The 22,918-nt window shown below is 41.8% G+C and overlaps 2 protein-coding genes across 4 annotated transcripts; both read left to right on the forward strand.

Annotated features, from left to right (window-relative positions):
• The first annotated feature begins 140 nt into the window (after window positions 1–140).
• LOC116929934 (fibroblast growth factor receptor 2) lies at window positions 141–16,499 on the forward strand. Its single transcript, XM_045179308.1, has 8 exons — window positions 141–1,245; window positions 3,454–3,774; window positions 11,395–13,122; window positions 13,233–13,331; window positions 13,483–14,004; window positions 14,113–14,241; window positions 14,618–14,729; window positions 15,154–16,499. Exons 3-8 carry the CDS (start codon window positions 11,872–11,874, stop codon window positions 15,429–15,431), a joined length of 2,391 nt encoding a protein of 796 aa, XP_045035243.1. The 5' UTR covers window positions 141–1,245; window positions 3,454–3,774; window positions 11,395–11,871; the 3' UTR covers window positions 15,432–16,499.
• A 2,194-nt stretch (window positions 16,500–18,693) lies between these two features.
• LOC116929938 (cytochrome P450 3A24) lies at window positions 18,694–22,295 on the forward strand. Of its 3 annotated transcripts, XM_032937247.2 has the most exons (7): window positions 18,704–18,834; window positions 19,940–19,972; window positions 20,130–20,813; window positions 20,894–21,412; window positions 21,487–21,731; window positions 21,806–21,943; window positions 22,162–22,295. In XM_032937247.2, the coding sequence occupies exons 1-7, from the start codon at window positions 18,805–18,807 to the stop codon at window positions 22,277–22,279; spliced, it is 1,767 nt and encodes a 588-aa protein (XP_032793138.2). In that variant the 5' UTR covers window positions 18,704–18,804; the 3' UTR covers window positions 22,280–22,295. The 3 variants fall into 3 exon arrangements, with proteins under 3 accessions (XP_032793139.2, XP_032793140.2, XP_032793138.2); XM_032937248.2 differs by lacking the exon at window positions 19,940–19,972 and having other exon boundaries at window positions 18,694–18,834; XM_032937249.2 differs by lacking the exon at window positions 19,940–19,972 and having other exon boundaries at window positions 18,703–18,834; window positions 20,193–20,813.
• Window positions 22,296–22,918: the final 623 nt, after the last annotated feature.

Here is a 22,918-nt window from a genome sequence, read left to right on the forward strand (position 1 = left end):
GGAAAAGAAAGAAAAAGTGAATTTTAAAAAGTAAATGAGAGAGAGTCGTGATTGAAATGGTCGTGATGGCGATCGGCATCCCCCTGACGGAAGAAAAGTGCGAAAAAAATGAAGAACACAGGAAATGCTGCACGCCAACATTCAATGATCCTCTGGGGGGTTGAATTAGCGAAAAAAAAAAAAAAAAAGGGAAAATGAGTATGTTTCTGTCATCATCGTCAGTGGTCACGATTTTCGCCCTGCTGTTGAACGGAAACGATTGTAAAGTTGAAGTGAGCCGAACGAAAGTTTTTCCAGCTACTGCAACAATTGCCAAGACGAGAAGAAAAGAATAAAAAATCGAGATATTAGCTGCCACTATAGACTACCGTGCCATTTTCACCGGAATTCCTTATAGACTGAAGCATTTTATCCTCAGGGCGTCTTTTCGTTTGAAAAAAAAAAAAAAATCGGTTTTTTCTAAACGAGTTGAGACGCAAAGCCACTCCAACATTTTAGCCAATTGTCAAAGAATTCATTGGATTTGCAAAAGAAGAAAATGGAAGCTGGGCAGCATCTCGTTTTGCACGTGCAGGAAAATGGATGAACCATTGACCCGTGCACTTTCAAACTGTCCAAAACTGCCAGCAAAAGAAAAAGAGTTGGGGAGAGTGTTTTCCTTAGATGTTCTGGACGTTGTCATCCAATTTAGGAAAGAGACCCTTCAAATATGCTGCCCGTATGTATGCACACCAATGTTTGTTTAGTGTTTTCTCTCGAAAGAGAAAGAAACAGAGAGAAAGGCCAAAAGAAGATTGTCTACCCGGCCATTTAGGAGTTGCCGGGAGAAATCGAGGTGAATACGGCAACGTTGCGCCCGCCTCTTCGACCGACCAACTTCTGTAGGAAAAGAACGAAAATGCCTTGGGGTTCCTTTACCTTACCTTTCCTCTCGTGTACAGGTTTCAGTTGTGACTCGTTGGTCGTCGAAGGAAGGTTAGTCGTTAGTGCGTTCGTGTGTTTTCTCGTGAAATATGAATGTGAATCACGCCGCATCTAAAACTCACTCGCTCAAAATTAACTGTGCCCCAGTGTAAAACACGTGGTGATTTTGCAACATCCATACCGAAACTTGTTAAATCGCGTGAATTTCAATCTTGCTAATTTTTTCGGCATCAATTAATCGTGAATCCATTGTTCAAAAAAAGAATTATCCGGGAAAAATTTAACGACATCAACTGATTTCAACGATATTATTCGATCTGGGTAAGATGAGCAATTTTTTCCAAAGTTAGTCTCTTGTTCACGCATTCAAAATGGAACCTTATTATGTCCATACGCGTTTCCATAGAGGACACAGAGAGAAAAAAGAGAGAGATGACTTGTCCTTGGATTTTAAGGTTTTCTTTTTAATGTGAACATTTTCAACCGTACATGTGTAGTGTTTCTCTTTCTACTTGTCGCGCCATCTTTAATTTTTAAAGACGCTCATTAGCTAAGAGGTGGTGATCCGTGTCAATAGAAAAATAAAGTAGGCACCCCTTGTTTTCTCCCCCCCTGTGGATATGTCACGTAGCTGAAGATTAACAACCAAACAAAAGGACCTTTTCACATTTTTTAAAAATGTAATCAACCCTTGGATTGTGATAGGGACGCCTAGTCGTAACAAGGGATCCATTATGGGGGGGGTTTGTTGCATTTTCCATTGGGATGGGTAACCCCTTCCATTTTATTTTTAAATCCATCGTTGTGGAAAATTGTGGTCATAATCGTTCATCAAAAGGCGTCAGCTGAAATATCATCAGGTTATTAACCAGTCGTTGAAAAAAAAGGGGGACGAAAGTTGCAGCGGGAGTTTATTGTGCAGCCAAGTCAAGCGGGAAGGGGCAGCCAATGAGAATCAAAGAGAAAGACAAGAAGCGGAGGACGATGGCACCAAACTGAAGAGACTAGGAGAGAGAGGTTTCGTACGAGAAAGAAAAAAAGAAATAGGTCAAAAAGCCATTGCTACTAGTGTGTGTGTGTGTGTGTGTATACATCCGGGGCTGTGTTGCCACTAGTCACCGTGAAGACAACATACTAAATAAAAGAGGGTTGGGTAAATAAGTAATTGTACTTCATTTTTGTGTGTGTGTGTGTGTGTGTGTGTGTGGAAATGTGCGTTAGATTTAATTTATGAGGGAGGAAAAAGTGTTGAGTCAAATGAGTTGGGACTTTCTTTCTTTCGTCATTCAGGAAAATGTTTCATTTGTTGGGTCTATCCGGTTGTCAACAAAAAAAGAAGAAAATGTCGAAATAATCGAATAGTGTCAATCGATTGGTTCATTAAACAGGCAATTGGTTATTCATTAAGGCGCCTCCGGTTGGCTGGCAATGAGTTATGAAAGAGATCCCCACGTCGTTCCGTAATGATAAAATCCTTATGGCTGCACCCGTCTTTTATTTTTAAATTTTTCCCAGTTAATAGTTTCCTCCATGATCTTTCACTTTTTCAAATGTCTTTTGAAAGGGCATGGTGGTTCATTTTCTTTCACAATTTTCTTACAACGAATCGGGGAAAGTCGGGACGGAAGTAGTTTGAACTCTACGCTAAACATAAAACAAAATCAGGGCAATTTTTTTTTTAAGTATGAAAAAAAGGATATGGGAGGGGTTTGAACCTAAAGCGCCTACGGACGAAATGACTACAATTTAATTAGGTCAATGGGATTGTACTGAAGTCACGCGGCGTGATTAACAAAAAAGGCGGTCGTATTAGAAATAGTTTGAATCGTTAGTCTACACAACGCGCAATCGATTCCACAGTGAAACATTTTAATTACCACAACGCATTTGAATCTCTTTAGACTGTGAAAGAATTGGTCCTCTAAATTATAGAGTTGAAGGAGAAAGGTACATCAACAAATGTGTAGGTTTTGCACATTGACGTGCAGAGAAAATGGCCTATGCAGCTCATTTTCTTGTAGAATAAGAAAAAAAAAGCTTTCACTTGCTCTTTTCTCCTTGTTTCGTAGAGCGTGTGGGCTTTTAAACTTTCATGTCGCTCAGGGGGGCTAGAAAAAAAAACGACTTAAAAAATTATTTTCAAGTGTGGAAAACAAAACAAAAGTAGTCCGTGTTTCCTTCTTATTTTTTTCCGCTAAGGAGAAAAGGTTCTCTTTGACGATCACACATACGGAATCAGTAGGAAAAGCTAAGAGGATAAAAAGGCAAACAAGCAGGTCGGCGACCTCATTCTGCCGTATAACTCCCCTTCACCTGAAACTCGTTCTTCTTCTTGTTTCTATCGTTGTTGTTTTTTTTTTTTACCGCAATTCCAGAAAATAACTGCGTTGTTATCCAACTCGTTTTTTTTGCGTTCTTTTTGCTCAAATATTTCTCCGGTCGTGAAACGTGTTACACACGAAAAGAACCGGTTCCTTATTTTTGTGCGTATGATTAACAAATATCTCCGTTTTTTTTTTGTACTTTCAGGTCTTGTCGGTCGAATTCCACTAACGGGTCAAATCCGTAAGAAGCTTCGAAAGAATCCAATCTAAAATTATTTCGACTTTCAAAGACATCGAGGAAATTGACCTTTTTGCTTCGACTATTGACCCCGGATTATTATTTTTTTTTTAAAATCAAGTCCGGGAGATCTAGACGAGACAAACATATTCGTACGAAAAACACCAACAGACAGGGGGTCCATCAACGATGATGTTGTGATGGCTCGAGTGGATCTAGCCACCGGGCTCGTCCTCTTCTTGTGGTCGTCGCTTGTTCTCGTCTCTGCCCATCCACCACACGCCTCAGGTGAGTGTCTTTTTATTTGTTTATTTATTTTTATTTTTTTCGGCAAAAAGTTGCATTTGTTGTTGCTTTATTTTTTTGGTGTGTTGATAACACGCAAAAGCCGACACGTTTGGAAAAGAAAAGAAATTGCGTCGTTCTGTGGTTCTCCTTGTCCGCCCGTTTAACCCGAGTCCATAAATGGACGTCGTAGAGGTCAGGCGCACCTTTCCGCGAACGCTCGCGGGACGATAGATGTACACGCATTCACGAAAAATAGGGGAAATGGTCGGCTCTTGTAGCCCACAGCAAACAAATAAAATGGAAAAAAAAATATGTTGTTGTTATTTCGGAGAGCTGCGTGACTTGTTGGACTCTCGAGTTCCCTATTCAAAGATGATCATAATTTGAATGCAATTTTTTTCTTTTTCTTTACGGTTGTTTACTATTGGCAATGGCCTTTTGTTGTTGTTAAGCTACTTGGTTCGCATTGATGGTTCAACTCGAGATAGACGCATTGTTGCCATTCTTTTTTATTCGCTTGTTCTCCTTATACGAAGTGTGTGAGCATTTTTTCTTGGAGGTCATTGCGGAGTCACGAATCTACCCCCCCTTTTGCACGAAAAAAGGATCCTCCTTTTTTCTTCTTTTGTTGCCGTTCAATGGCCACACGGAATTTTTCGTTACGTGGCAATCATTATCTCTGCTGTTCTCTCCAAATATTTGCTTTTTCTGCATTGCTTAACCGATCGCATTGGCATGCATGTCAAGTGCTGACCTCTTCGCTTCTCACAACATCGAAAGGTTTTTTTTTTCTTTCCGTCGAGTATTTGTGGATGAGCTGTTGATTCACCCCGTTGGGTTCTCCCCCCCACTAACCGCAAGCGAAAAGTACTGGAATTACCGTCGTCATTATAATCATCGTGTAGAGAAACAGGTACGCACAACGAGTCGACGCAACAGCTGGTTTGATGAAACGATACGAATCTCGCGATTGAAATCTTTTTTTTTTTTTACAAGAAAAATATCTTCTTCTTAGGCCGCACTTTCCGACTTCAAGATAAATTAGAAAATTCAATTTTTGAAGAAGAAAAAAACCTGTTCTCCTGAATGTGACTGTTTACCTTGACCACAGTTGCAACAGTCAGCGTTTCCTTCTCTCCAAGGCTGTTTTACACCTCTTATCTCTCTTGTTTTCTTAGCTATACCTATATATAGCTGAATTATTATTATTATTTTCAAAGTAAAAAATTTTAAAAGGCCTTCGTCTTTAATGTTTGACGTTGTAGAGATACGGTCGGGAAAAGGGGGACGGGCACTTTTGGAAGACGATGTTTGAACGATGGCTGCGTCCACTCTTTGACGATGAAATTCAAGATGTGTAATCTAAAATGGAGATGATATCAAAAGTGATTCATTCGTAAGTAAAGCCGTGATGGGACACGACTAGAGAGTTCTTCCCAAGACCTTGAGCGGATGTCTGCAGAAAAACGCTGCAGGCTAGGAGATGTTCCCGTGTGCATCCGCTCATTTGCAATTCAAATTCTTGTGTGTACATTTTTAAAAATTTTTATTTCAAACTTATCGTTTAGATAGTGTCGTTTGCGCCACCCTTTTCACGAACAGCCTGACTCGTAAAATTTGCAGTTTTCAATGACGTTTGATACAGAGAGCTTCAGAGGTGTGCGATTAAACGCAGGTGTAGCAGAGCAATAGAAACAAATAAAAACATTATGTCAGAACAGCCTCTAGCGATGGACGTGCAATTTGTACGAGTTTTTTTTTTTTCATTTCTTGTATGATATGCAAATGAGGGCATCTTGGCACCCAATAAAAATGGGAACATGTTTCCCCCACAAACTTCATCGGTTTTTTTTTTTCTCTTCCCAAAAAACAACAAGGAAAAGAAAATTTGAGACTCTTTTATTTAACGATGCTGCACCTGGTAATAATTTGAAGCCGCATTTTTTGTTTTTAATTCGTTTTAATTACTGGTCGGGGATGGTGGGAGCTTCATTTTTTCCCCCCTTTAAAACTGGGCCACACACAAACTACGTTAATTTCCTATTTGATCTATTTTTAGAGAACTGGCGAAAATAAATTCCAGGTGTACGCCATTTTTTTCTGCGCTTCTTCTTTACCTGATGGTTGAAATCTTTTTTTTTTACCTGTTGCGGTTAGATGATCACGCGATGATGATACGCACGATTTTTTTTTACGCATATCATATCCTTGAATTTTGTTTTTGTTTTTTTACGTTTTTACGTGCCATAAACGCGGATCTCTGGCGTACGTGTCTTCCCCTTATTGGTCTTAAATATTCGTCTAGTTATTAAAGGGTAGAATTTCCGGCTGTGTTGCATCGCTCTTTTCTTTCTAACACGATGGAGTCTGACGGTCGCATTTCCTTTTTTCTTGGCCGTTCCTCTTTTGTTTTTTTTCCGTCTTACCTTTCAGATCATTCGATGGCCAGTGGGCAGATTATTACTGTCGATTCTCTGCGCCAAAGGGGGTCTCTTCTTCTATTTATTTTTTTTATTTTTATTTTTCCTTTCCCACAAAGAAGAAAAAAAAGACAAGAAAAATGTTCTGAGGTTCGTTTCTGCGTGACCCACTTCTTTCCGGGGCGCCTTAATGGGCCTGCACAAACAGCCGCCGCAGCGTCTTCTTCATTTTCTATTTGGAAAATGGAAATTATTTAGGAAGGTCTCTAAAGAATCTTTACGAAAATGGACGTAACTTAATGCTGGACGCAGAAAAACCGACGATTAAGGATTAGCATAAAAATCAAATAAACAACGCTGAATCCGATTTACCCACACTGCGCGTGTTCCAATTTTTGGAATTTTGTTTTTTGTTTCCTATTCTCCCCTCTTTGATTACATAATTTTTTTTTTCACCCCCTCCGTTTCGATCAGTTGGGCACACGAGGAAAACCTTGGACTCTATTTTTGGTTGATAATTGTGAACGCACGCTCATTGTTTTCTTCTTTTTTCTGCTGTGCAATACCCCACCTGGTATATCGGTGGATATGGGACAGCCTCGTTGTTCATTCCAGCGAAGAAGAACTTGGATAAAAAACTACACCTTTTCACCGTTCCCAATCATCATCATGGCGCTACGCTCTTTTCTTTTTATCAACTATTTCAATTTTTTTTTCCTTCATAATTTTCGGTTCGTTTGCAATCACGCCGTTTGTTGTCTTACCATTCGCATCACTGAAGTTCAATTTTTTCGAGCGTGTCGCAAAACAAATGTTCTTTTAGCGGTTGCCTGACCAGCTAGAAAAAGAAACGTGTTGAACATTATTAGTTTTTTGTTTTTGTTTTCACCTGTTGTTTTTTTTTTCTTCTTTCATTCCGTCGTTAACATCGAACTCGACGTGGTTTCGAACGAATAGGCATAGTATACAAGTCCCCTGCCCCAAAGAAATGCAAGTCAGATCAATCATTCTCCCATTTCAGGAATTCTACGGTAGGACGGAGCGGCTTCGTAGAGGCTCACGCACACAAATAAAAGGAACGGCCGCCACATACTAAATTTTTTTTTTCCCCCATGAGATGATGGGGGGGGATTCCTGTCTGTCTGCAGTGAAAGTTGTGTAAAGGGGGGGGGGACGTGAGCTGTTGAAAATTTCTTCTTCTTTTAATTTCTTCCAGTCGAAGAAGGATATTTCTCATAACACATGGGCGACCATGAAGACCATTGGCCAGGTGAAAACTGTCCAGTTGAATTTTCTTGCCCACTTACCATTGCAGCCGTATATGGCGTTTTGGAAGGATAAAAACAAGCTTTCTAATCCCATTAAAAGCTAAGGTCCTTTTATTTTTAAATGTCTATCTTTAAACTTTTATTGGTAGATGGTAATTTATTGTCTTATAGGGAGTTTGCACCGTGAATTGACGTCCTTAATGCTCTAATTTTTCGATTGTTGAAACGGACGGCATTGAAGTTGTTTTTGTACGGTGTCCTCTACATGGAAAACGAATTATGTCGTTTGGATGGCGCGAGTATTTGAAGCTCATAGTGACCGTGACAAGAGCCTCAGGGCTGTACTATTGGCTTGACATTTTTCAAACGTTAATTTCAATTCAACCTCGTTTTTGTGTGTGTGTGTGTGTGGCCAAACTGGAGGGTCTCTTTCCTTGAAACGAAATATCAGGGGTGACACAATCGAAAACCTTGGCTAAATCAACAACGAAATCAGGAAAAAAACAAATGAAAATAAATTCGTTCAATTCGTTTTCGAACGTAATAAACTTCGTTTTTTCCCCCCTCTGTTTGATATTTGATTAACAATGGACATACGAACCACTGGTGAGAGGGGGGGGGGGCACGGGAAGTTGCAAGAAGAATACGAGTCACGAGGCACTTGTTTATTGCTTTTGCTGCGTATGCGTGTCATCGCGGGAGCGTGAGAAATCAAAAGGAATCCTCCACTTTAACCTCGTCCAATTCGTCGGGACACGCCAAGGCAATTCCCCCCCCCGCATTTGAGCAAATTGCGTTTGTGGAGAATTGAGACATTTAATTTCAGATAAATTTGAAGAAAGAAAAAAAAAAAAAAAAAGAGAAGAAAATTGCACAGCGGCTACACGAAAAATTTCGTTCGGGAACAAGTAGCGGGAAATTACGTTTGGATATGACGCATATAGCACGAGACCTTCACCCATAAAAAAGTAGGGAGAAAACAAAAGAAAAACACGATAGCGTATGGATATAAAAACAAAAAAGAAATGTAATAAACCAGCGCTGAAATGGGGGATAAAAAAGAATGTCGTGCGTTCAAATTCTACAAAGAGTTGCGCAGTAACTAACAAATACCGTCAGTGGCCGATTTTTTTTTTTATTTACTGGGAACCAAAAAAATCCGTTGGGTTATTGACTTGTTTATCAGATGGCCAGAAAATGTTTTGGAATTCCAAGTCATTTAAATGTAATATTTCTCTAAGTTGCGCGTTTGTTTTATCCGTATCGTCGTGATCGTTCGGCACTATTTCCGTTTATCCAGCAAACACAAATAACCTGTTTTTTTTTGTCGTTCCCTGTAACGTTCACGTCAAAAGATGCGAGCTAAATTGATAGAAACGTAAAGAGATTATCGTGATAGTGAATGTGCCTCGTCCCGGTTTTCACCGGCCGCGCGCTGCACGGACGCCGTGAGTTCTCCTTTCAATATTCGCCTACAACCTGTTTTGAAATTGTGTGTTTTTAAATAACGTATTATGTACGTTATGTCTATTGAACCCGTTCATAACGAGCGGGATATGCACGAAATCAAATTTTGAAAAAAACCGGTAGGTTTTTTTATAGGTTCACGGTAAAAGCGTGATGAAAGTTAACAAGATCTAAATCTGTGAAACTTGTCACTGTTTTTTTTTTTTCTTTCTCGTATTGTAGTAATAAAAAAAAAGATTTGGCTGTGTTTTCTTTTTATGGTAATTTCTAACGACCTGATAACGGCGTAACATCAAAGCGACAGCTAGAGAAAAAAAAGAGTAGCAGGTGAAAGCCGATCCGGAGTGTACAGTGACGACAGCATATAATTATTACGAGAAGAGAAGCGCTTCAGGTCGCACAGTTTTCATTTCTTTTTTTAAAGATTTAAAACTATCAGATGGGTGAGCCGAAAAGAAAGACATCCCCCCCACAAAAAAATAAAGTAGAAAGGATTTTTTTTTTAACAGGAAAAATGAATAATAAAGATAGTAATAATCAAAGAGAAAATTCCGAACAATAAACCTCATTAAACGCTGAGCCCCCCCGAAAAAAAAAAGGAGCTCATTAGGTCATTAAAATGTCGTGATAATACACACAACAGCCGCGTTCGTTTGTGTATTTTTTTTTTATGAGAGAGAACCCACGGACTCAACGTCCCGCTATGAAAAGATTAAAGAAACAGAAGAGAAAAAAAAGCTAACGAATATGCCGACATGGGTCGGGATCGATAGTCATTCAACAAATGCCGTTGGAGAAAACACTCTGGCGGCTTTCACCTGTAAATTTCAACTCCACGCTAAAAGACTTGATTTGCTACCTCCTCCCCCCCCAATTTTTTTCCACCTGATGATTTTTGCCTGTTTCCACCTGTGCGTTTTTTTGTTGTTGTTGTTGTCAGTTTTCTTGATGGATGAACGTGATGTAACTCCTTTTTTTTCCCCCTCCCGTGTCAAATTTAATCGTAATTTTTTTCTCTCGTCTTTCTACACGAAAACATTTCAACATTTCCTTATTGCCAAACAGATGGCGCCTTTGGCAATACCAGTTACGACACCAAGAACGACCAGAAAAAAAGAAAGAACCGGTTTACCTTTTTTTTTGGAGGGGGTGGGTTTGTTTCGTCGTGTTCTTTTTTTTTCCTTCCTGAACTTCAAGTGAACGTGCCCGTCCCATTGTCCGGCTAACCCATATTTCCAGGTCAACTAACCGGCCGTTGTGTGTGTGTGTGTGTTTGTTGTACAAAATTCAAACAGCGCGCTTGTTTGCGAAATTGCGCGCATGACAACAATAGGAGCGTACCACATTTTGTGTGTGTGTGTGTGTGTGTTTGTAGATTTTAAGAATCCCGTAGTCCTTGCGGCAAGCGATGGGTCAGTCACGCACTTGTGAAAATGGAATTATCTTTCTTTTTACTCTGCACGTTTTTTTTCAAATACTTGGAATCCATTTGATTCGAATTCTTTGTCTCTTAAGAAGAAGAAAAAAAAAAGTCATGGCGAATTGCGTTTTTACACACAGAACGGATGCTGATAGTATTTGCGTGTTACCTGATTCGAAGAAATATTTTTTTTTACAACCCGCTCTCATGTCAATCGTGAGACATTGTCGTTGCGTACACGCAATTGAAACAGTTGTGCGGAATTTGATATGCTGTTCATTGTGTGTTTCTCGGTAAATAATAGGATTATTGCCGGCGTGATCCGGTCCGGCTCCTCCGCTTCGAACAGAATATTTACGTGGGGGGGTCATCCAACCATCACACAACAATTTTTGCGTGTTCCATACGATGAAAAGAAACAAACAAAACATAAACACACAATTGATTTTGAAAGAAAAACAAAAATTCAGTTTCGAGTATTCTCAGCAAGCTGTCTATCATTTTGCTATCATCTGTTGTGGGTGGTGCGCAAGGGGGGCGATGTCGTGACGGATCATGAAATCCCGGTGGGTCGTAACTAGCGACGTTCAGCCTTTCTCTTTCACAGAGACATAGAGAGGACGACGACTTCACTGTGGGTGGCCTCGTTTTATTCCAAGTTGATTTCTTTAACCCGCTTAACCGCCATCTTGCGTCGTCCTTAAGAGCGAGAGAGAGAGAGAGTCGCAATCGTCTGCCGGTAATTGTGTAGAATATGATTAGAAAGAGTACCGTCATCATTATTAACGATCGTTGAGAGCGCAACGTTAAGCAGCCAGTCGAGTGTTGTTAATTGCGCGCGTGCAATAATTGATAATCAACTTTCGTGGACTTTAGTTTCAAATGCCAGCCACTAGATGACAGTGTTCTGCTCCTGCTAATAGCATCTATTATTAATGATTAATAAATATGCGTTTTTGTTGTTTTTGTTTTGAACTTTTTTTTAATGACGCATATCTTTGACGTTTATTAATTTCTTTTTCTTTTTAAAAAAATTAATTAACAGCCGGAACGACAGGATCTTTTAAACAAGGTCGAACGGAGGTTGATCCATGGCGCCGTCACGGGGAAAGGTTTGATGGCGATGGGGATCCAGTTCAAGACGATTGGTCGGCCGGATTCGGGCGGCGATTGTCGGCAATCCAGCGCAGACAAGGATCGCCCTCGCAACAGACGCCGGACCAATTTAGGGCGCAATTGAGGGCCAAAGCGGAAGTGATCTAGCACGACCACAACAACAACAACTACAACTCCCACCGTTAACAAAGCGGAAGCACCCGCCAGTATCATCCGGTTGATTCGCAAACGGCTGCCAGAAAATCGGTTTCCACCAACTTCCGACGCTATCGGCAAATTAGCGAACGGAACGCTCGTCAACGAGACTGTCCAGCCGGCGCTCGGCGAGGTCACCGAGGAGTCGTTCATCTCAGCCGAGACGGCCATCGTCGAGCTGCGTGAAATCGGATTGGCCAACATTCATTTAATGCCTGCAGCCAATTTGACGGAAGCTCCGCAAACCACATCGACCACGTCCACCACAATCGCCCCAACATCTTCGTCGACTGCGGCCTCTCCGCCATCGACGACAACAACAGCAACGACGTCGACGACGACGACGACGACTTTATCGTCATCGAATAAACCTCCGTGGAGGGTGCGGATGGAGCTCAATCAAAGCAACCGTCGCGGCCAATCCACCACTGCCAAGCCGGCCGTCGAGGCTGCCGTCCCTTGGTCAGCGCTTCCGCAGCCATCGATCAGCACGACGACGTTTCCGACGCTTCCGAAACAAGAATTTTCACCGGATGCGAGGAATAATTCATCCGCCGAAGCGGCCGTTGTCGTAATGCCGACCGTTCCGGCCTTGCAATCGAGCCAGAACGAAAACTCTGCACCATCGTCGTCTGTTCTTGCGGCTGTGATTTTGTCGACCGTGGCTGCCAACTCGGCCAACAGCCGACCCATCCAATCCAGCCGGATTGCGGTGTCCAGTAGTCTAAGTCCTCCGCCGCCCGCGGGGCTTTGGACTCCGATCGTTCGGCTGCCGGTGACCGGATCGAGGAACATTCCGTCCGGAACGCTCAAGATTCAAATCACGTCGACTCGACTTGCGCCTTTGTCTGTGGCGTCGTCGACTCCCGATCCGAAGCTGATGGAATCTGGCGAATTGGCTGATGGCGAATCGCAAGAGGACGAAGACAACGTCGTGAAGACGGCGTCGTCTAGCAGCAGCACGACGTCCGGCAGGATTTACGCCACGTCTACGACGACGAGGACGTCGACTTCCACGACCAGCACAACGACGGAAGCGCCTACTGTGACGACGAGGAGAGCTCATCCGCCGACGCCGATCATGCACACGCTGGAAGACATCCTCCAGCGTCTAGTACCTGCCAGAGATCACGACAGTTTCGGCGGCAATCCGTTTCTCGCCGTGCCGGTCGTTCATCGTCCGGTGGTGCCGCCAACGGCGGAAGATGCCAACGAGATCGTTTCCGTCGCCGATCCGGTACTGCGCGCCAGCGTCGGCATATCGAGGACGGGCTCGATCAGCGACTCGCCGCGCAACGAACGAAATCAATCGAGTAGCGGGAGCAACAACTGGGCCAGCGATTCGAGTAAGGAAAACCAAGTGGCCACCACGTCCATCTATGTGGTGGGCGTCGTGGCCGTCATTCCGTTGGCCGGTTTAATTTTGTGGATTGTCCGCGTTCAGCTCCACAAGCGACGTGAGGTAATAAAAGAAAAAAAACAAAAGAAAATCAGGTTTTGTTTTAGTTCGTGTGTGTATGCTAATTGTTTTTTTGTTGTTGTTGTTGTTGTGGTTGTTGTTGGCGGTTGCAGAGATTGAACGAGTCGGAAACGTCATCCGAAACGGGTTTCCGTAAGAGATTGCCACCTGTGGCTCTGACTCCGTCTAAACACGCCCGTCTCTTTTACGGGGTAAGTGGTTTGATGGGTTAATCCATCACTCTAAAATCATGACATTAAAAATAAAAATAATAATAATAAATTGCGCAAGAGTGTTGCGATGTTTGATCGATGAACATTTTTATTTTTATTTTTTTCTTGTGTTTCTTCGTGACGGATCTAGGCCAACGATAAAGAAGATTTAGTGTCCGGCTCGGTGTCTCCCGGCGGCAACAACGGACCGGCGGGAGGTAAATCTGCTTCATCTGCATCGCCCTGGGAGTTTACACGATCCCGTTTGCGGTTGCAAACGCTCATTGGCGAGGGCAATTTCGGCCAGGTGTGGAAGGCGGAAGCGGAGGACATTTGCGGCTGTCAGGGCACTCTCCTTGTAGCCGTCAAGACGGTCAAGGATGGCGCGGCGGCCAAAGAGAAGCAGGAACTGTTGCGAGAAATGAGAATTATGCAACAAGTCGGGCCGCATCCCAACGTCGTTGCCTTGCTCGGTTGTTGCACCGAACAGGAACCCTTCCTGCTCATCATGGAGTACGTCATGTACGGCAGATTGCTGACGTTCTTGAGAGACCACAGGAGCCATCAGACGTACTATAATTACTCGACGGACAGCGAAGCGTTGACGTCCAGAGATTTGACCACCTTCGCCTATTGCGTAGCTAAAGGAATGGAGTACATCTACAGCAAAGGGGTAGGCATCAATAATATTTAGAAAAAACAAAAAAATGTTTGTTTTGCATATCGACGGAGATTTCATATTTGGGTCAATGCGCAAAAAAAAAAAAATGCGTTTTATCAGGTGGTGCATCGAGATTTGGCGGCGCGTAACGTGCTCGTCGACCACAACAAATTATGCAAAGTGGCTGATTTTGGGTTGTCGCGCTCCGTTCGGGACACGGCGGGCGAGATGTACGAGCAGAGGGTCAAGGTAAAAAAAAAAAAACCTTATTCAATTTAAAGTAAATGTTTACGTACCTGTTTATTTCTCATTTCGACTCCCCACCCCCCTCTCATCGCGTGCAACTCTCGTGGTGATATTGCTATTGGATTAAGAAAGAAATCGAATTGTCAATCAATCTGAAATGTGTGGTGTACGTGGTGGTACGTTGCTAAGCCTTGGTCTAATCTAACGCCAATCGAAACGTTGGATTTCGATCGAAAGCTGATAAAGATCCACCAATGAAAATCAATTGTCTTAACATACTTTTTGTTTGCCGTGGGGAATTTTTTTTTTGTTGTTTTAATGAATTATGTTACATAACGTTCAATTAATTTATGCAATTTTTTTTTAAATGTTTAATTAGGGTGCATTACCCATCCGATGGATGGCTCCTGAATCGCTGATCCAGAGCATCTTTACCCAAAAATCAGATGTTTGGAGTTTCGGCATCCTCGTCTGGGAAATAGTCACATTAGGTAATGTAAAATACTTCCTGGAAATCATTTTTATTTAAATTATTATCTTTTTTTAACTCAATATGTCACAAACAAGTTGGACGGTGCTTATCGTTACTCAGCTGTTTGTTAAAATATTCGTGCCACGTTAAAAAAAAAAAAAAGCTGCACAAATAATAGGAAGAATTGGCAACGTGAGATGTTGGACGTAGATAATCTTCCTGAATTTCCCTCCCACACTGAATAAACGAATGATCTCATCCCGTGATTGTTGAAAAAAAAAAAAAAACTGGGACATACATTTTGTTGTTGTTGTTAACCTTTGGAACCAAGTCCTTGAATTGTCCGTTGCGTCCACATGTCCTGATGACGTCATTTTTTTTTTTTTTTTTTCTCGCAAAAATACTAATTTTTTTCTTAAATTTTTTTCTGTTTCGCAAAACAGGATCTACGCCTTATCCGGGGATGGAAGCGCGAGAAGTGATGCGTCGCGTCAAGGACGGCCACCGATTGGAACGTCCCAGTCACTGCCGGCCGGAATTCTACCGGCTGATGTCACGATGTTGGCATTCAGATCCTCAGAGACGGCCCGATTTTGGCGAACTCAAATCCGAATTGGGCCAATTGCTCGATGATTCTGACGGCTACATTGATCTAGACAGCTTCCAGGAATCCATCTACGTGCCGCTGCAGTCACCTAGCGACGAAAGCGAGAAAGTCTGAGTCAACAAACGGCGCATACATTTGCATTATTTCTTCTGCGGTTTGCTCATCATCATTTCATTGCGGCCTCCTTTTTGTTTTATTTTATTTTTTTAAGGGAGCGGATAGGGGGAGTTCACGCATCGCTCCATTTTTGACTCGATTTCCCATCGTCCCACAGTTAATTTCATTTCATTAAAAAAAAAAAAATTGATCTTTTAACGAGCCGCGCAAAACCCAAACTTGGCAGGCCGATTGCAGCGCTTTTGTTGAATATTTAAACATTCCCCCCTTTTTTTAATGGTTTTTCTTTCTTAATTATTAATATCTTTTTTTGTTTTCTTCCTTTGCGTTCCGCAATTTGTTCGAGTCCTCCGCAATGGTGGGAGAAAAAACAGGAAACAAAAAAGAAAATTACAAATTGGAATAGCTCAAAGGAAACAAAAGTAGAATGTGAGATAGGTTGTTTTTTTTTGTTTTTTTTTTTCCCGATTGTTACATACCGGATACCGCCAAAAAAATTTTAAAGAAAAATGTGTGTTAATCGGCTCATTAAAACGAATTGTTTTTAACAAAATGGATCGACCGACCTACAACTGAGGACACAATGAGGACGACAAACATTTGCTGATAATTTACATGGAATTTTGAAGGAAAAAAAAAAAAGCTTTTAAAATTTTCTTTTTTTCAAATTTCCCACCGTGTAGCAAAGAAACAATAACTTCTTTTGTCGGTGTAAAAAAAATTTTTTATATCCTGACCGAAATGATCGCCTACTATTTTCCCATTGCCACCCATTATCTGTAGGCCTATTTTGCTACTTGCTCTGTATGTTGTACATAATATAATATCGTATATCTCGTTTCTAATTTTTATTCCTCTCTCTTTCTCACTCATTTTCTTCTGAAGAATGTTTGCCATTTTAATCATTACACCAGGTCTCGTGATTGATTGCATAATTATTATTTTTTTTCTTTCTTCATCGCTAGCCACAGTACGAAAAGAATACCCATGCCTTTTAAACATCTTCATTTCAACCCGAAAAAAAAAAAAAAAAAAATCAAGTTAAATACATCTCGTTATCTCGTGTTTCTTGAATAATTTTGGTTTTCCCTTTTTAAAGTGACGTCATTTTTCCTACAGTTGTTGCCGCGCTAGTTGCATATCATTAGCGAGGCTTCAACCCAATGGATAAATATATTGCTAATGTGTTTTTCAGCTACATTGCGCTAATGTTTCATCTGGTCATCGCATATAAATCAGGATACGTACAGAAGGAAAGAAAAAGAGAGTTTCAAAAAAAGCCCCCTACACCCCCCTAGCCAAAAGATTATTTTTGAAGAGAAGAGAAAGAGGGGGGCATAGAAAAATGGGGTCATAGTTCCATGGACTCTGAAAAAAAAAAAAAAATTGTTGCATAGGGGGGGGCGAATATGAAAAAAAAAAAAAGCGACGTAACGTTGATGGTGTACTGGAACAAGCATAAGGAGGAAGGGAAAAAGAGGGGAGGGATGACCTACTTTGACGTAATGGGTAAAAAAGAGAAAGCTGGAAGTAGAGGGGAGGCTTTGCTTGTTTCTTGCGGATGGCGAATTCGAGTAAGAGGAGTGGGAGGGACTCCACGTGTGCGAAAAAATAAAAATCCGGAGTAGCCGGAGTAGTAGAGAGAGAGAGGGGGGGGGATAAGAAGGGAGGGTTCAACCAGAAATGCTTGTGGCGTAACGGTCGTAGCTATGCAACACTTGACCTAGATCTACCCCAAAAGAAGAAGAAGAAGAAGAAGAAGAGTGTGTCTCCCTATACGGTGAGCAGCAGCTGGATAGGGTACGTGTACCCGACGTGTATTGAAAAGAAGGGGGGGGGGGAGTGTTTTTGGGCCCCTCATTCTTGACGTAACCCACATTATTATACAGGAAAGTCTATGAGAGTTTTTCTTCGGAGAGGGGAAGAAGAAGGGAAAAAAAAGGGAGAGGGAGAAAATGCAATGTTTCCCTCTCTCTTTTTTTCGTCCGGAATTATTGCGGCGATTCAGTTGAGGAGCGAACAGCGAGCAAAGCGGCACTCTTCTTTTAACGGCCGCACTCGTTTTCCATTTTTTTTTAGCTTTTTAATTCATTTGAAATCTAGTGGCATTCAAAAATGTAGTGCAGTGCAATTGAAAGAGGAATATTTCCGGGTGGAGGAGCGAAAAAGGAACTCCTCCACCCGGAAGACGAGGATTGTGGACGTATCCGAAAATTTACGTGACAAATAACGAACCGATTTCGATGGAGCATCGCCCGATTTATCCACGGTAAGTTTCGTTTGATCGTTTCAAAAATTTTCCTCGACATGAATTTCGATCCAATTTTGTTTTTTTCGTTCGCCAATTATGTCGAGATCAATTTCAAACGGTCCATCTGTTCCTTGTTAGTTGTCTCTGCCCGTCATATTTCGCTGGACCCGTTTGCTTCGTATCACATTTCTAGAGCCAACGTTAAAGAAAATAGCAGTTTAATGACCTATCGCTTTTGCACGTGAGGTAAAATGCGAATAACAACTCCTGTTTGTTGGTCACTTCCTTTTCAAATGGGCCGTCTTTTGAAACTCTAATCCGCTTAATTTCTCACCTGGGGGCCCATACAAGCACCTGAGAATTAAGAAAGAAAAAAAAAAGTATTTGGGGATTTAAATTCGGCGGGTTATGAAGGTTTAAAAAAATTGCAACGGAAAATCCATACCGCCAAAAGAAGAAAGCCCTGTCTGTGACTTTGTTCCAAAATGCTTTCTCTCGCGTAGAAGCTTATCGCCTTTTCTCCATTCGCAAGATCGGCTAACGATGGGTTAGGTGAAATATATATATATAAAAAAAAGGGGGAGCGAAAAAGGGATTTTCTCAGGTAACTTCTTTTTTTCGCACAAAACAACAAAAGGAGGGCAAGGAGGGACAGGTAAAATAGCCAAAGGCCTTTAGGATTTTGGATACCTGTTCGGTGTGTGTGTGTGTGCAATTGAAAATCGAATTTTTTTGGCCAATACGAAAAACATAACGGTTTACGTGTAGGTGGGCGAACGTGCAACGAATTTCTGTAAAATTGTTTAAAAAGATTCAAAGTCCATTTTGAAAATGGTTATTGATTTTGATTGTAGACATGTCTGGCTTAATTCATCAAAATGTATTTTCTGTTTTCTTGTGTGCAGACAAACGTTGGAATCTTCCCAGTTGACGTCAATGGCTTGCCGGATTAGCGGCTTATCGGATGCAAGGCGATTAAAACCGGCTGAAACAAGTGAGACTATACTAACGTTTACGTACTACTTATACAAATAAGGAATGCAAAGGACCTTGATTGAAATGCGCCCACGTGAGGCATAAAATATTCCAACAATTCCTCAAAGATCCCTCGCGGATTAAATGATTAGTTCACCTAGGAATGCGGCCGAGGTAATAAAATAAATTCCACAATATTTTCCTTAACACGGATAAGCAAATTAAACTGTTACACTAAAGATAATCTGCTATTGGATTTTTTCCAAACAAATTTCCATTTGAAAGAAAAACAAATGATTGACGTCAATGGACTAAATCAAAGTGCAGATGGCAGTGCCACTTGCACTAGCGATACCGTCGGCATTCGTGCGCGTTGTCATGTTCGTTTTATTTTTTAATGATAAAACGGCTACGTTGCTACCTTTACCTGACTCCCCCACTTTCACGTTTCGTCTGCATGCCATCCTCCTCTTCCTCCTTGCGATAAAATTGATTTCCATCGATTGTTACATAGATCAACCTATCAATCAAAAGTTTTTTTAGTAATGGGCTTGTTTGTCAAATCTCTAATCAAAGACAATCATTTCGATAGCATCGCAGAGCTTTTTGGGATTCCCAACGTAACATTAGTTTCCCCCGCCCGGCTCTTTGTTGCCATAGAAACTGTACATTGTGCGATGGGTCGTTATTAAATTCGTTTCTAGAATAACAAGAAGGGAATCGAGAAAGGTGGCTTTGACATACATCCATCATTCGATCAGGTTGTAATCATCAAAGTCCGGGTTCCAAAGGGTATCGTCAGGCTGCAGCAACAATCAAGCCTCCCGCCAACGTTTGAACAAACATAAAAACTGTCCAATAAACAATCCGAATCGTACAATCTCGTGGGGGGGAGGGGGGGTAGCATATCACGATAGACAAATAAAAAAATTGAAACAAGACAAAAACAACGTGAGAGACGGGAGAACTTTGTCAAAAACACGTCAATATTTTTTCTACGATAACGACAAATCCCGCACGCACGCTTTTTTTTTTTTTTTCTCTCTCTCTCACTTGATTAAAAGGATGGGCCTTGCACCTGATGATAACCCTCCTCCACCGCCCCCATCGAAAATGATTTTTCTCCAACCGTTAGCCGGGACGTAAGTTACGTATAAAAAGAGAATTGATTGTGAACATTTTGCATTCAGTTTCATCTGCCAGTCGTCTGATGAACACTAAACACAAATATTTTCCGTTTTAAAACATTTGATTTTCTGGCTGTATAATCATGATTCAGCGAAACATTCGCAAAGCTTCTCGTGGGATTCAGGTAAATGAGTTTCATCTTTAGTTGATAGTGTAAAAACGTCCATCCGACGTTGATCCTTGTGCACTTGTAATTTTTGCTCTTTCATTTCCACGAGTAGCGTGTAAACATGTTGACTGACATTTCGTTTATTTTGGGTCTTTTCGTATTTAATCTACAGATAACTGTTGTATTCGGTTTGGTTGTATTGTTGGATGGCATCCTGCACGTCGTCGCATCGCAGCTTTCGTCGTGGATCTTCTGGCGGGAGACGTGGGTCATTGGCAAACGGTGGACATTTTTAGCCAACTGGAACGTTACCCATCATTTGCTGGGCGTCGGACTTGCTCTCCTCATTGCATCACTCTTTCACAACTACACGTATCGCCGTCGGGCTTACCAGTTTTTTCGTCGGCTGGGCATTCCCGGCCCGAAACCGCATCTAATTAAAGGCAATGGCGACAAAATGCGCAATCATTCGCTGGTGGCCATCGACGTCATGGATCAATGGAAAGCGGAATTCGGAGATGTCTACGGCTATTTTGTCGGAATGAAACCTTACGTGGTGGTCGGAGATCTCGACATGGTTCAACAAGTTCTCATTCGCGATTTTCACAAGTTTGTCAACCGACCGGCTATGGGCATTGAAATTCGACCCGTTATCAACACGCTGGTCGGTTTGCGCAGCCACAGGTGGAAGGAGGTGCGACGAGTCATTTCGCCCACCTTTTCCACGCGTAAAATGCGCAAAATCAACTCCATCATCAATCGGTGTGCTGATATCCTGGTGGAAGTTGTTGGCAAACACGCTGAAACTCGGAATGAAATCGATTTTTACGGTGTCTTCCAGGGTCTAACGTGCCAGGTAAACGAATTCTATTCATTCCTCTTTAAAAGCCGCTTTTTTTTTTAAATAAATAATTTGAATGTTATCGTTTGATCCAGGTGATTGGTGAATGCGCATTGGACACTAAAGTTGATTGTCAACGACAGCCTCAAGATGAATTCCTCAACTCTCTGCGGCAGTTCTTGAAACAAGCCAATAATCCCATCATCGATTTGGCCATTTATTTCCCGCTGGTCAGAGAAATTTTGGCTGTCGTATGTCGTGTGGCTTCGCCTTGCGGTCAATTCACCCAGTCGATCATCGATAAAGTCCAGGGTGTCATCAATCAACGCAGAGAGGATCGTCTCAGCGGTACGTCGACCCCCAATCACGGTGACATTTTGCAGCTGTTGATGGAAGCCTCTGAGAATCGCCAAGAAGACACGGACGATACGGACGGACGCGTCCGACCGACGCATCAATTGCTCACCGACGATGAAATCATTGCCAATGCTTGGGTTTTTCTTCTGGGCGGTTTTGAAACCACCGCCAATGCTCTCACCTACTGCGCGTATTTGCTGGCCACTCATGCGGATGTCCAGCAAAAACTGTACGAGGAACTAAGGGATTACCTGGGGGTAAGAACATCTTGCGTGTGTTAATTGGAAGTCAACTGATGCTAATGCCCAATTGTGTTGTTGTTCATTTTTAGGAAAGTTCTGGCGATCTCGAAACAGATTACAATACAATTAGCCAGTTAACTTACCTGGACAAGGTATTTTGTGAAGCCCTGAGGCTCTTCCCACCTGTGGTGTTGTTCGTGACACGCGAGGCGGCTGAAGACGCCCAACTGGGTGATTTTCATATCCCTGCCGGTACAAACGTTCAGATTCCCATTTGGCAAATCCATCACGATCCCAAACTGTGGCCGGATCCTTACAGATTTGATCCTGAACGGTAATTTTTTTTAATACTATTTTTTTTTAATGATGAAATTCTGTGTGCTAAAATATGATGGCTTTCTTCAAAAGATTTGAACCGGAATTGAAGAAAAACCGACATCCAATGGCCTGGATTCCGTTCGGCTCTGGACCTAGATCTTGTCTTGGAATCCGCTTTGCAATGCTGGAAGCCAAAATTGCCTTGGCTAAGCTTCTCATGAACTATCGGTGAGTTAAGCAGCATGATTAAACGCTTGATTGAGCTATTGTTATGTTACAAGTACAAAAAGCCTTGGCGTGCATTTGATCTTTGTCTAATCTTGTTGATAATGATCCATCAGTCAATTTGTACTTTGATCGAGCTACTCGATGTAAAACGTCGGACTATCGTTGTCTTGCAGATTAGTTGTGACAACCGTTTTTAAATAATTCATTTCTTGTTGCAGATTGGTGCCGTGTGAACGTACCGAAGAAAAGCTGACGCTCTCTGTCCCGACGGTGACACTCAATCCAAAATCAGGCGTGTGGTTAAAAGCTGAAAAAAGAGAGCAGACATCCGCATGACAGAGAAAAATGAAAAGAAAAAGGAAAAAACACATAAAAAGAAAAATTGAATCATCCATCGCTCTTCGTACATCATTCGTTCGTAATCGGGTAGTAGAAATTGTAGTCCGACTTTCGTATACGTGTCTCATTTCCTTTGAAATTCGTGATTGTGTTTAGACTTTATAGAGCGATAGATTACTGTGTAATAATGTGATCCAAGGTATATGAGAAGGAAAGAGATTCCGCTTTGCATGCTCCTGTGCAGCATCGGATCTAAACGATGATGACGCACCGGTGATTAGCTTCGGTTCCCCCCCAATGGACTCTGATGGGCTTCTTAAACATGTCGTGTCTGCTGATGATGAAGGCGTCAAGCCAATTTTCTCTTTTGATCTTGTTTTCTTTTAATTTCTTTTCTCCCACGTTTTTCATGACATGATCATCTCTGATTCTTTTTAGTTTTCTCTCAACCGTACATTTGTGTTTTGAACGTGCATCAATCAGCAGCCGATCCATCATTGTCCAAGGGAACTAGCTCTTGACTTGACGTTCGTCAGTGTCAAATAGCAAATGTGTTTTTTTTTTTGAAGTTTTTCAGGGACTCTTTTTTCATCGTGTTCCCTTTTTTTTTCAATGCACAATTTTATGAATTGTGAC

Source organism: Daphnia magna, linkage group LG9 (assembly GCF_020631705.1).
Source record: "Daphnia magna isolate NIES linkage group LG9, ASM2063170v1.1, whole genome shotgun sequence".
Taxonomy (NCBI): Eukaryota; Metazoa; Arthropoda; class Branchiopoda; order Diplostraca; family Daphniidae; genus Daphnia; species Daphnia magna.

What these genes read in the sequence shown, in the direction of transcription:
- LOC116929938 (XM_032937247.2), top strand. Translation starts at nt 18,805, where the DNA reads ATGATTAGTTCACCTAGGAATGCGGCCGAG. An exon ending in CACCTAGGAATGCGGCCGAG is followed by an intron (nt 18,835 to 19,939) that starts GTAATAAAATAA and finishes ATCATGATTCAG; the next exon opens with CGAAACATTCGCAAAGCTTC. An exon ending in TACAGATTTGATCCTGAACG is followed by an intron (nt 21,732 to 21,805) that starts GTAATTTTTTTT and finishes TTTCTTCAAAAG; the next exon opens with ATTTGAACCGGAATTGAAGA.
- LOC116929934 (XM_045179308.1), top strand. Translation starts at nt 11,872, where the DNA reads ATGCCTGCAGCCAATTTGACGGAAGCTCCGCAAACCACATCGACCACG. An exon ending in AGCTCCACAAGCGACGTGAG is followed by an intron (nt 13,123 to 13,232) that starts GTAATAAAAGAA and finishes TGGCGGTTGCAG; the next exon opens with AGATTGAACGAGTCGGAAAC. An exon ending in TGTACGAGCAGAGGGTCAAG is followed by an intron (nt 14,242 to 14,617) that starts GTAAAAAAAAAA and finishes ATGTTTAATTAG; the next exon opens with GGTGCATTACCCATCCGATG.